This window comes from Panulirus ornatus, chromosome 9, assembly GCF_036320965.1.
Source record: "Panulirus ornatus isolate Po-2019 chromosome 9, ASM3632096v1, whole genome shotgun sequence".
Lineage (NCBI taxonomy): Eukaryota > Metazoa > Arthropoda > Malacostraca > Decapoda > Palinuridae > Panulirus > Panulirus ornatus.
In genome coordinates this window covers 27,821,988-27,835,634 of record NC_092232.1, presented here as the reverse complement: position 1 = coordinate 27,835,634, position 13,647 = coordinate 27,821,988, and the positions used below count along the sequence as shown (strand labels likewise).

The window sequence follows — 13,647 nt, the reverse complement described above, 5'->3', positions numbered from 1 at the left end:
AGAGTGAAGAATGGCAAAAGGTGAGAGCAAATGACTTAAGGGGAAAGGTGAGGAATGGCATGTATTTTGGGAAGCAATGACGGCTTGTGCAAAAGATGCATGTAAAAGGCGGGAGGTGGGCAGATTAGAAAGGGTAGCGAGTGGTGGGATGAAGAAGTAAAGTTGTTACTGAAAGAGAAAAGAGAGGCGTTGGGATGATACTTACAAGGAAGGAGTGCAAAATGACTGGGAGATATATAAGAGAAAGTGGCAGAAAGAGGAAGGTGCAAAGGCTGAAAAAGAGGGCAAATGAGAGTTGGGGTGAGAGAGTAACATTAAACTTTAGGGAGAATAAAAAGATGTTTTGGAAGGAAGAAAATATCAAGCATAAGACAAAAGAAATGGGAATTTTGGTGAAGGGGGATATGGGGGAAGTAATAAAAGGTAGGGATGAAGTGAGCATTCTGAAGGTTTGTTGAATGTGTTTGATGATAGAGTGGCAGATGTAAGGTGTTTCGATTGGGGTAGTGTGCAAAGTGAGAAGGTCAGGGAGAATGGTTTGGTGAACAGAGAAGAGGTAGTGAAAGCTCTGCAGAAAATGAAATTTGGCAAGGTGGCAGGCTTGGGTGGTACTGCAGTGGTTGGAAAGGATATTCAATATATGTATGTATCAGGGTGAAGTGCCTGAGGATTGGTGGAATGCATGCATAGTGCCGTTGTACAAAGGCACAGGGGAAAAAGGTCAGTGTTAAAACTACAGAGGCATAAGTTTGCTGAGTGTTCCTGGGAAATTGTATGGGAGGTATTGATTGGGAGGGTGAAGGTGTGTACAGAGTGTCAGATTGGGGATGAGAAGCATGGTTTCATATGTGGCAGAGGATGTGTGGATCAGGTGTTTCCTTTGAAGAATGTGTGTGAGAAATACTTAGAAAAACAGATGGGTTTGTACGTAGCATTTATGGATCTGGAGAAGGTATATGATAGGGTTGACAGAGAGGCTTTCTAGAAGATCTTAAAAGTATATGGTGTGGGAAGTAAGCTGCTAGAAATAGTAAAAAGTTTTTATCTAGGATGTAAGGCATAGGCACAAGTAGGAAGAGAGGAGAGTGATTGGTTCCAAGTGAAGGTCGGTCTATGGAAGGTGTGTGCTATGTCCTCATGGCTGTTTAATTTGTTTTTGAATGGAGTAGTTAGGGAGGTAAGTGCTAGAGTTTTCGAGAGAGGGGTGAGGATGCAGTCTGTTGGGTATGAGAGCCTGGGTAGAGCCAATCGTCGTTCACAGATGATACAGCTCTGGTGACTGATTCAAGTGAGAGATTGCAGTGGCTGATGACCGAATTTGGAAAAGTGTGTGAAAGGAGAAAGTTGAAAGTAAATGTGAATAAGAGCAAGGTTATTAGGTTCAGTAGGGTTGAGGTGTAAGTAAACTGAGATGTAAGTTTAAATGTAGGAAAATTGAAAGCAGTGAAGTGATTTAGATATCTGGGAGTGGATTAGCAGCAAATGGAACCATGGAAGTGGAAGCGAGTCACAGGGAGGGAGAGGGGGCGAAGGTTCTGGGAGCAATGAAGAATGTGTGGAGGGAGATAACAGTACCTCGGAGAGAAAAAATGGATATGTTTGAAGGAATAGTGGTTCCCATAATCTTATATGGTTGGAAATGAAATGTTTGAGGACAATATGTGGAGTGTAGTAGTCTGACTAAGTAACGAAAAGAGAGATGTGTAGAGATAAAAGTGTGTGGTTGAGAGAGCAGAAGAGGGTGTGTTGAAGTGGTTTGGTCATATGGAGAGAATGAGTGAGGAAAGACTGACAAAGAGGATATATGTGTCAGAGGTGGAGGGAACAAGGAGAAGCAGGAGACCAAACTGGAAATGGAAGGATGGAGGGAAAAAGATTTTGAGCAATCAGGGATTGAACATACAGGAGGGTTGAGAGGCATGCAAGGAATAGAGTGTATAGGAACAATGTGGTATACTGGGGTCGACATGCTGTCAATGGACTGAACCAGGGCATGTGCAATGTCTGCAATAAACCATGGAAAGGTCTGTGGGGCCTGGATGTGGATGGGAGCTGTGATTTCGGTGCATTACACACGAAAGCTAGAGACTGAGTGTGAATGAACTTGGGCCTTTTTTTGTCTGGCACTACATTGCTGAAGCAGGGGGTAGTGATGCTGTTTCCTGTGGGGTGGGGTAGCACCAGGAATGGATGAAGGCAAACAAGTATGAATATGTACATGTGTATATATGTATATGTCTGTGTATGTGTATGTATATGCTTTTATGCACATGTATGTATATGTGCACGTACGGGCAATTATGTATATATATGTGCACATGAGTAAATGGGCCATTCTTCGTCTGTTTCCTGGCACTACCTCACTGATGCAAGAGACGGCGATCAAGTATAATAATAATAATTATAATAATAATAATAATAATAATAATAATAATAATAATAATTTTTTTTTTTTATTATTATACTTTGTCGCTGTCTCCCGCGTTTGCGAGGTAGCGCAAGGAAACAGACGAAAGAAATGGCCCAACCCCCCCCCCATACACATGTATATACATACGTCCACACACGCAAATATACATACCTACACAGCTTTCCATGGTTTACCCCAGATGCTTCACATGCCTTGATTCAATCCACTGACAGCACGTCAACCCCGGTATACCACATCGCTCCAATTCACTCTATTCCTTGCCCTCCTTTCACCCTCCTGCATGTTCAGGCCCCGATCACACAAAATCTTTTTCACTCCATCTTTCCACCTCCAATTTGGTCTCCCTCTTCTTCTCGTTCCCTCCACCTCCGACACATACATCCTCTTGGTCAATCTTTCCTCACTCATTCTCTCCATGTGCCCAAACCACTTCAAAACACCCTCTTCTGCTCTCTCAACCACGCTCTTTTTATTTCCACACATCTCTCTTACCCTTACGTTACTCACTCGATCAAACCACCTCACACCACACATTGTCCTCAAACATCTCATTTCTAGCACATCCATCCTCCTGCGCACAACTCTATCCATAGCCCACACCTCGCAACCATACAACATTGTTGGAACCACTATTCCTTCAAACATAATAATATTAACAACAGCCAAACCAAAGTGGGCAAATGAGAGTTGGAGTGAGAGTGTGTCATTATACTTTAGGGAGACTAAAAAGATGTTTTGGAAGGAGGTAAATAATATGCTTAAGTCAAGAGAACAAATGGGAACATTGGTGAACGGGCAAGGGGTGAAGTAATAACAGGTAGTAATAAAGTGAGGAGATGAAGTGAGTATTTTGAAAGTTTGTTGAATGTGTTTGATGATAAAGTGGCAGATGTAGGGTGTCTTGGTTGGGGTGTTGTGCCACCTTACTCACTTTTACACTTAAATCACCCATTACTAATACCCAGTCACATGCACCAAAGCTCCTGACACAATCACTCAGCTGATCCCAAAAAACTGGCTTCTCACAATCTTTCTTCTCATGACCAGGTGCATAAACACCAATAATCACCCATCTCTCTCCATCCACTTTCAGTTTTACTCACATCAATCTAGAACTTATTTTCTTACACTCCATCATACACTCCCACAACTCCTGCTTTAAGAGTAGTGCTACTCCTTCCTTAGCTCTTGTCCTCTCACCAACCCTTGACTTTACTCCCAAGACTTTTCCAAACCATTCTTCCCCTTTACCCTTGAGCTTCATTTCACTCAAGAGCCAGATCATCCAGGTTTCTTTCCTCAAACATACTAACTATCTCTCTTTTCTTGTCTTCTCAGTTACATCCACACACATTCAGACACCCAAATCTGAGCCTTCGAGGAGGATGAGCACTCCCTGCTTGACTCCTTCTACTGTTTCCTCTTTTAAAAATTGAAATACAAAGAGGGAAGGGTTTCCAGCCCCTTGCTCTTGCCCCCTTTAGTCGCCCTCTACAACAAGCTGGGAATACATGTGTGTGTGTCTGTGTGTGTGTGTGTGTGTGTGTGTGTGTGTGTGTGTGTGTGTGTGTGTGTGTGTGTGTGTGTGTGTGTGTCTGTGTGTGTGTGTGTGTGTGTGTCTGTGTCTGTGTGTGTGTGTGTGTGGAGGGGAGGTGTACATTGTGTGAGTATATGCCCAACATGTTTCTGTTATCAAAGGGTTGGATTATGGAGTTTTAAAAATAAAAGAGAAACAAATGACTCTTAGAAAGACAAGTAGAATTCAAATTTTGGCACTACTAAATTTTACAAAGAAATTCCTTCCCCACTCTGAAATAATGCACAAGTCCGAAATGAGAGAGGAATATTGTCAGTAGGAGAAATAGAACAATAATCAATGGGTTCATGATTTGCACCAAGGCAGAACTGATGGGAATACAGCATCATCATACATATCTATCTCTCCCCTCACAAACAATGAACTCTCTTTCCTTAAACTCCATAATCCTACACTTCAACATTTATTTTCTCTTTTAGCAGTAACTTAATATCCTCATCCTACCACTCATTACTCTTTCTCATATGCCAACATGCCACATTCAGCATGCCACACACTTCACAGAACATGTAAGGAATACTTACCTAAATATCTCCCATTCCTCTCATAGTTTTCCTTACTCTTATTGTATGGCATTCCTCCTGAGTCTCACTTGTTATCTCTGAAAACAAGCCCCTTCTGTGTGCTCAATGAATTTCACCAACCCTTTCCCAACCATGTCATTAACTCATTTCCTAAAACCACAACAACCTTTCACACTCACCTCCACCAAGAAATGATCAGATATTCCACCAGCTGCCTCTCTCAGCACATTCATTTCCAACTCTCTTTGCTTTGCATGCCTAGCAATTGGTGCACAATCCAAAGATGCCCAGTCACCTCTGACCCCACTCACCCATCTAAAATTATGTACAGTATGCAGCTTTTTTGAACTGTTATCCCCAACTGCCAGTCCTTTTACAGCACAAAAACTCAAAAAGATGTTCACAGTTTTAAACTGAACCAGGTTCTCCATGACCTCCAATTATACCCTCAACTGCCACATTACCCCACTTGCATTCATATCTCCCACCAATAACACTCAACTACTTACAGCAAAATTGCTGAACTTACTCACCTTCCAAAAAACCTGAAAACTTTTAAAAAAGGAGACAGAAAACTAACAATGAAAATATTTCTTTTCTTTCACACTTGTTTGTTGTTTTCCACAGTTACAAGATAGTGCCAGGAACAGAATAAAAAAAAAAAGGCCTCATTCACCTACATCCATTCCACAGCTGTCATGCGTTGTGAAAAAAATACCATAGCCCCTCTCCTCAAACCAGAAACCACAGACTTTTCCATGATTTCCCCCAGCAATTTGTATCCCCAAATTCAGTTCACATACAGCATGATGCTCCCTATATACCAAATCACTTCAATGCACTCTCTCCTATACATGCCTTTCATCTTCTATTATGTTCAGACTCCAAGCCTTCAAAATCTTTTTTAATCCAGCCTTCCATTTCCAATTCAGTCTCCCCCTTCTCCTTGTCCCCTACATTTCTGACACATACATCCTCTTTGTCAACCTCTCATTACTCATTTTCTCTATATATGCAAACCATTTAAGCACACCTTAAAGCTCTCTCAACCACTCTTCTTATTACCACACATCCCTCTTACCCTGTCATTACTTAATCAACCCTTCTTATACCAAACATTGTCCTCAAACATTTGAATTTTCAACAAATTCACCCTGTTCCATACATTCTTATCTACAGCCTGTGCCTCATATCCATGCAACATCATCAGAACTATTGTACCTTTAACACACACCCATTTTCTTCCTACTAGAATGCTACCATAACCTTTGCCTCCCCCTTTACCCATCCTATGACTCACCTCAGCTTCCTTGGTTCCAATCAATACCATGCCCACTACTAGGTATCTAAAACAATTTACTGAACCACATCCAGGATCCTTTCCTCATAAATACTACCTATCTCTCCCTTCTTTTCATCTTGGTTGAATCCAAAAACATTCACACAACCCAGCTTGAGGCTTCAAGGAGGATGAGTGCACCACACTAGACCCCCCCCGTCTGTTCCAACATTTCAAACAACTGAAAAGATGGGGAGGGTTTCCAGCCCCCTACTCCAGCCCCTCTTAGTCACCTTCTATAACACAAAAATACTTAGGATGCCTTCCCCCTAATCCCCAAGGTTAGGACTGAAGTAAAACTGAACACCACTGCACTGTATTGCCACCAGTTCAACAGATCAAACTAACAAAATTAGAGGCCTGGAACAATTTATGTGTAAAATCAGCGGATTGAAGCAAATGAACCAACATCAGAGACTGAAAGCACTTGAACTCCTCCGCAAAGAATGAAGCAGAGAGAGATTATGATAATATGTGTGTGGAAGCAAACAGAATGCATAAAGAACAATGTTTTAAACCTGATAGTAACTTAGGAAAGGAAATACAAAATCATTAAATCAAGAATAATACACAAAACTATACTACAAATGAAACATACAAAAATATATGAATGCTCTGTGAGGAAGCTGGAATGCATATACTTGCAATACCAGAGAACTAAGAAACATACATGGAACAACTACAGTAATATTCAAAAGAAGATCAGAAAAAAGAAAAAAAAATGGATGACAATAATACCAGATGAACCTGAAATATACAACTATACCAAAGATGTAGCCAGCAGGAAAAATAGTGTTCTACAATAAATAAGACATCACGGAGACTTTTGCCATGGCCACACCCTTGAGGGGGAGTTCCCATTGGGAACGGGCATCAGAGATATAGATACATAGACAGACAAATAGATGTATAGATACAGAGATGATATATACAGACAAATAGATAAGATAGATGTGATGAGCACAAGTATGGCAGCTGAGAGAAACGGCATCATATAACAAGTGGTGAGCACATGGAGCTAGTCCTGCCATCATGTCAAAATCTTGAAAGTACCCACAGGTAGGAAGGTACTTATCCTCTCACAAAGATTCTGACAATAAACCACCTCTCATAATCACTTTCATTCTCATTTAGCTAAGGGTACCTCTGACAACTTCCATCACTCTACCTTTCCTTCTCTTTTCTACCCATATGGTACTATAACAGACTCTCCCATAGACAAAACAACTGTCTCTGTTTCCCATTTCCACCTTGGATGACTAACTTTACTTCACCCCCTGATGCTCCTCTTACTAATCCTATGCCCCTTCCCATGATCTCTTTTCGGACAGTGCGAAAAGCACTTCAATCTCTAGAAACAAACAAGGCTTATGGTCCTGATGGCATTCATCCATGTGTACTGAAGGAATGTGCCTCTGAACTTGCATCTGTGCTTGCTCGTCTGTTCTGTTTCTTTTTAATAACCAATACTTTTCCTTCTCCTTGCGAGCATACAGTGATCCATTCCATCCCTAAGAAGGGTGAATGTTCTGACCCCTCTAATTATTGTCCTTTTGCTTCGACATATACCATATCCAAAGTCTCTGAATCGCTCCTCAACTCCCATATACTTAGACACCTTGAAACACACGATCTTCTCTCTGATTACCAACATGGGTTTTGTAAGGCAAGATCCACTGGTGATATTTTTTCCTATCTTATTAATATCTGATCATCATCCCTGAAAGATTTTGGGGAGTCTTGTGTAGTTGCCCTTGTCACATCCAAAGCTTCTGAATGGGTGTAGCATCGGGGTTATCTATAAGCTCCCCTCTTCTGCCTTCCCTCCCTCTCTTTGCTCCCTCACATCTAGCTTCCTCTACAGCCGATTTATCTCTGTGGTTGCTGATGGATTAGGCTCCCCTGTTTTCTCCATCAAAAGTGGTGTCCCTTAAAGTTCTGTATTGTACCCTACACTTTCTCTCCTTTTTTTCAATTATTTCCACTCTTCCACAAATAATGAAATGGACTCGCATGTTGACGACTCAACACTGCATGCATGCACATCCTTCAGTTTTGCTCCTTCATCTCTCACTCAATCTGCTTATTGTCCTCACACAGCTTCCTTGGTAAACTCAAACTTGGACATGATATCTCAGTGGGGTAGACAAAATCTAGTCAAGTTTAATGCCTCCAAGATCTAATTTCTACCCATCTCTCTATCAAAAACTCCTCACAACTCTCATCTCTCCACTGATAGTTCCATAATTCCACCTCTTAACTTAATAAACATACAGTAAAGTCTTGATTTAAAGGACCAGGCAAATAATAACTATCATTATTTTTATATTATACTTAGGGAAAAAATGCAGTTGAGTGGGAGACGTATAAAAGAAAGAGACAGGAGGTCAAGAGAAAGGTGCAAGAGGTGAAAAAAAGGGCAAATGAGAGTTGGAGTGAGAGAGTATCATTAAATTTTAGGGAAAATAAAAAGATGTTCTGGAAGGAGGTAAATAAAGTGCGTAAGACAAGGGAGCAAATGGGAACTTCGGTGAAGGGCGCAAATGGGGAGGTGATAACAAGTAGTGGTGATGTGAGAAGGAGATGGAGTGAGTATTTTGAAGGTTTGTTGAATGTGTTTGATGATAGAGTGGCAGATATAGGGTGTTTTGGTCGAGGTGGTGTGCAAAGTGAGAGGGTTAGGGAAAATGATTTGGTAAACAGAGAAGAGGTAGTAAAAGCTTTGTGGAAGATGAAAGCCGGCAAGGCAGCAGGTTTGGATGGTATTGCAGTGGAATTTATTAAAAAAGGGGGTGACTGTATTGTTGACTGGTTGGTAAGGTTATTTAATGTATGTATGACTCACGGTGAGGTGCCTGAGGATTGGCGGAATGCGTGCATAGTGCCACTGTACAAAGGCAAAGGGGATAAGAGTGAGTGCTCAAATTACAGAGGTATAAGTTTGTTGAGTATTCCTGGTAAATCATATGGGAGGGTACTGATTGAGAGGGTGAAGGCATGTACAGAGCATCAGATTGGGGAAGAACAGTGTGGTTTCAGAAGTGGTAGAGGATGTGTGGATCAGGTGTTTGCTTTGAAGAATGTATGTGAGAAATACTTAGAAAAGCAAATGGATTTGTATGTAGCATTTATGGATCTGGAGAAGGCATATGATATGATAGAGTTGATAGAGATGCTCTGTGGAAGGTATTAAGAATATATGGTGTGGGAGGCAAGTTGTTAGAAGCAGTGAAAAGTTTTTATCGAGGATGTAAGGCATGTGTACGTGTAGGAAGAGAGGAAAGTGATTGGTTCTCAGTGAATGTAGATTTGCGGCAGGGGTGTCTGATGTCTCCATGGTTGTTTAATTTGTTTATGGATGGGGTTGTTAGGGAGGTGAATGCAAGAGTTTTGGAAAGAGGGGCAAGTATGAAGTCTGTTGGGGATGAGAGAGCTTGGGAAGTGAGTCAGTAGTTGTTCGCTGATGATACAGCGCTGGTGGCTGATTCATGTGAGAAACTGCAGAAGCTGGTGACTGAGTTTGGTAAAGTGTGTGAAAGAAGAAAGTTAAGAGTAAATGTGAATAAGAGCAAGGTTATTAGGTACAGTAGGGTTGAGGGTCAAGTCAATTGGGAGGTGAGTTTGAATGGAGAAAAACTGGAGGAAGTGAAGTGTTTTAGATATCTGGGAGTGGATCTGGCAGCGGATGGAACCATGGAAGCGGAAGTAAATCATAGGGTGGGGGAGGGGGCGAAAATTCTGGGAGCCTTGAAGAATGTGTGGAAGTCGAGAACATTATCTCGGAAAGCAAAAATGGGTATGTTTGAAGGAATAGTGGTTCCAACAATGTTGTATGGTTGCGAGGCGTGGGCTATGGATAGAGTTGTGCGCAGGAGGATGGATGTGCTGGAAATGAGATGTTTGAGGACAATGTGTGGTGTGAGGTGGTTTGATCGAGTAAGTAACGTAAGGGTAAGAGAGATGTGTGGAAATAAAAAGAGCGTGGTTGAGAGAGCAGAAGAGGGTGTTTTGAAATGGTTTGGGCACATGGAGAGAATGAGTGAGGAAAGATTGACCAAGAGGATATATGTGTCGGAGGTGGAGGGAACGAGGAGAAGAGGGAGACCAAATTGGAGGTGGAAAGATGGAGTGAAAAAGATTTTGTGTGATCGGGGCCTGAACATGCAGGAGGGTGAAAGGAGGGCAAGAAATAGAGTGAATTGGAGCGATGTGGTATACCGGGGTTGACGTGCTGTCAGTGGATTGAATCGGGGCATGTGAAGCGTCTGGGGTAAACCATGGAAAGCTGTGTGGGTATGTATATTTGCGTGTGTGGACGTATGTATATACATGTGTATGGGGGTGGGTTGGGCCATTTCTTTCGTCTGTTTCCTTGCGCTACCTCGCAAACGCGGGAGACAGCGACAAAAAAAAAAAAAAAAAAAACTTAGGTGCTGTCTTCTGCGTTAGTGAGGAAGTGCAAGGAAACAGACAAAAGAATCGCCCAACCCACCCACATACACATTCATATACATAAACACCCACACACGCACATATACATACCTATACATTTCAATGTATACATACATATACGTACACAGACATATACATATATATACACATGTACATATTCATACTTTCTGCCTTCATCCATCTCTGTTGCCACCCAACCACACATGAAACAGCACCCTCCTCCCCCCACGCACGTGCGAGGTAGCACTAGGAAAAGACAACAGAGACCACATTCGTTCACACTCAGTCTCTAGCTGTCATGTGTAATGCACTGAAATCACAGCTCCCTTTCCACATCCAAGCACCACAAAATAATACATTAATTAATGATAATTCAAAAAATCAAAAAGTAAAAAATCTCAAACACCACTCCATGCGCACTTCATATTGCACTTGATTTTGGTAGTGTGGGATATACTCAATTTGTTTAGGTCTCAGTCTGCCTCAAGCTACCATACAGTCAGGTTGTATACAGAGATTTGTGACTTCATTTTTATCAAAAAATTTTGCCATCCTTATATAATTCAATATGACATCAAGTGATAGGAGAGTAAAAAGAAAGTGTGTGAACCATATATTTTATTACTCTATATTGTATAAAAAAAAATTGGCCCAAAAACTATATTCTCAATTTAACGAACTTTTGGCATTAAGAGACACCCCCTCCCCCGATTAGTCCATCAACTAGTGGGTTTACTGTGTTTGGAATTACTGTAACATCCACTCTTTCTTGGAAACCCCACATTACAGGAATAGCTGTCAACTGGGTATCCTGTTTAGATGTCATGACTTTTTCCTTCCCAACAGTTGCTCCATTTATACAAAGGATTAGTTTGTCCTTGTATGGAGTACTGCTCTCACATCTGGAGTGGTTCTATCCCAGCATCCTTATTTATAGACAGAGTTGAGTCAAAAGTGGCCCAAAATGAATTGTCCCAGGATGTTCCAAAATTTACTCTCATGCCCTACACAGCAATACTGGTTCACTTTCCCTCTTCTCTAGATATTACCTCGGTGTTTGCTCCTGAGAGCTTGTTGCTTGTGTGCCCCTACCTCAAGCTAGACCATGCAATACATGGAAAGTTGCTGTATCACATTACTACTGTGTGGCCATCAGCAACTCAAGGGAGGGCAGTTCTGATAACTGCTTCTTTCCCTTCACCTCAAAACTTTGGAACTCTACCTTCTCATGTCTTTCCAAATAACTATGACCTGGCACATTTTCAGACAGGTTTTCCACTTCCTCCAACATTCGTAACTGCTTCCCCTTGTCTTTTTTTCTTTCCTTTCATAATTCTTTCTATATTTCAACTAAGGCCTAGCCTTGATGTGAACTTCTGTCAATGACTGAAGCCTTAAAGAGAGAGAGATCACTTTCTTACACTCTGTAACACATTCCCACAACTCCTCCTTCTGCAAAAGTGCCACTTCCTCATTTGCTCATGCCTTCATACTAACCCTAGACTTTTCCTTCGAACATTCCCAAACCATTCTCTCCTTTCCTCTTCAGCTTAGTTTCGACAATAGACAGAACATCCAGGTTCCTCTCCCAAAACATACCACCAATATATCCTTCCTTATCCTGGTAACTTCCACTCATTTTCAAACACCCCAACCTGAGCCTTCAAGAAAAATGAGCACTCCTTGCTTGGCTCCTTCTGTTCTGACCTTTAAAAACTGAAATGTAAGGAGGGGAGGGTTTCAGGACTGCTGCTTCTGCTTCTTTTAGTTGCCTTCTACAACACAAAAGCTTTAGGATTTTTCCACTGGCTTATTTAAGTTATGGGTGATGTATGGCATCTGCAAATACTGAAAGAACACTAGCCTGCTATATCCTCATCAAAGGTGACTTTTCACTCAAAGTGTAATCTCATGCAGGCAGAGTCCAGTAACACCTTCCCAGTAGCATATACACGGAACAGCATTACAGAATTACTCAGCTTTCAAATCACTATGTTCTTCCTCATGTTTTCATTAATCTATCAAAGATTACAAAATGCACAATTAAATTCACATTACCTCTGAAAAAAATTACTTTTATTATCATAAAGTACAAGTCAAGCAATGACAACCTATCTCACATACCATCATAGTCACGACATCTCTGTTTCTTTCCAGCTGGTGGCATTGGAAACTCTTGATGCTTGACAGCAACCACACTCTGTATGATGGAACTTGGGTCACTCCTTGGTTCAAGCTTAACATCAGAGACGGGGGAGCCTCCATGGGGACTTTCTCGTTTCTCATCTGTGGGAACATGGATTAACTAATACATCTTTTGAATGGATATCAACTCATTCACAGAGATCTGTTATAGATACATTGATATCCCTGTGTGCAGAGGGATTTCAATAAATCAAAGGTCCAATTATTTCCTATTCTGACTTTGAAAATTGGTGGAGTACTTATCTCTGGTAAAAAAAAAAAAATATATAACACATGAAGTCTGTTGTGGATGAGAGAGCTTGGGAAGTGAGTCAGTTGTTGTTCGCTGATGATACAGCGCTGGTGGCTGATTCATGTGAGAAACTGCAGAAGCTGGTGACTGAGTTTGGTAAAGTGTGTGAAAGAAGAAAGTTAAGAGTAAATGTGAATAAGAGCAAGGTTATTAGGTACAGTAGGGTTGATGGTCAAGTCAATTGGGAGGTAAGTTTGAATGGAGAAAAACTGGAGGAAGTTAAGTGTTTTAGATATCTGGGAGTGGATCTGGCAGCGGATGGAACCATGGAAGCGGAAGTGAATCATAGGGTGGGGGAAGGGGCGAAAATCCTGGGAGCAATGAAGAATGTGTGGAAGTCGAGAACATTATCTCGGAAAGCAAAAATGGGTATGTTTGAAGGAATAGTGGTTCCAACAATGTTGTATGGTTGCGAGGCGTGGGCTATGGATAGAGTTGTGCGCAGGAGGGTGGATGTGCTGGAAATGAGATGTTTGAGGACAATGTGTGGTGTGAGGTGGTTTGATTGAGTAAGTAACGTAAGGGTAAGAGAGATGTGTGGAAATAAAAAGAGCGTGGTTGAGAGAGCAGAAGAGGGTGTTTTGAAATGGTTTGGGCACATGGAGAGAATGAGTGAGGAAAGATTGACCAAGAGGATATATGTGTCGGAGGTGGAAGGAACGAGGAGAAGTGGGAGACCTAATTGGAGGTGGAAAGATGGAGTGAAAAAGATTTTGAGTGATCGGGGCCTGAACATGCATGAGGGTGAAAGGCGGGCAAGGAATAGAGTGAATTGGATCGATGTGGTATACCGGGGTTGACGTGCTG

General features: G+C 41.6%; 1 protein-coding gene across 2 annotated transcripts in view; it reads right to left on the bottom strand.

Annotated features, from left to right (window-relative positions):
- swm (Zinc finger protein swm) overlaps window positions 1–13,647 on the bottom strand; it is a 240,896-nt gene that overhangs the window by 150,030 nt on the left and 77,219 nt on the right. For both annotated transcript variants that reach the window (XM_071664921.1, XM_071664922.1), the window contains exon 6: window positions 12,468–12,629. In XM_071664921.1, coding sequence (XP_071521022.1) covers window positions 12,468–12,629 — 162 coding nt within the window. The remainder of the gene's footprint in view (window positions 1–12,467; window positions 12,630–13,647) is intronic.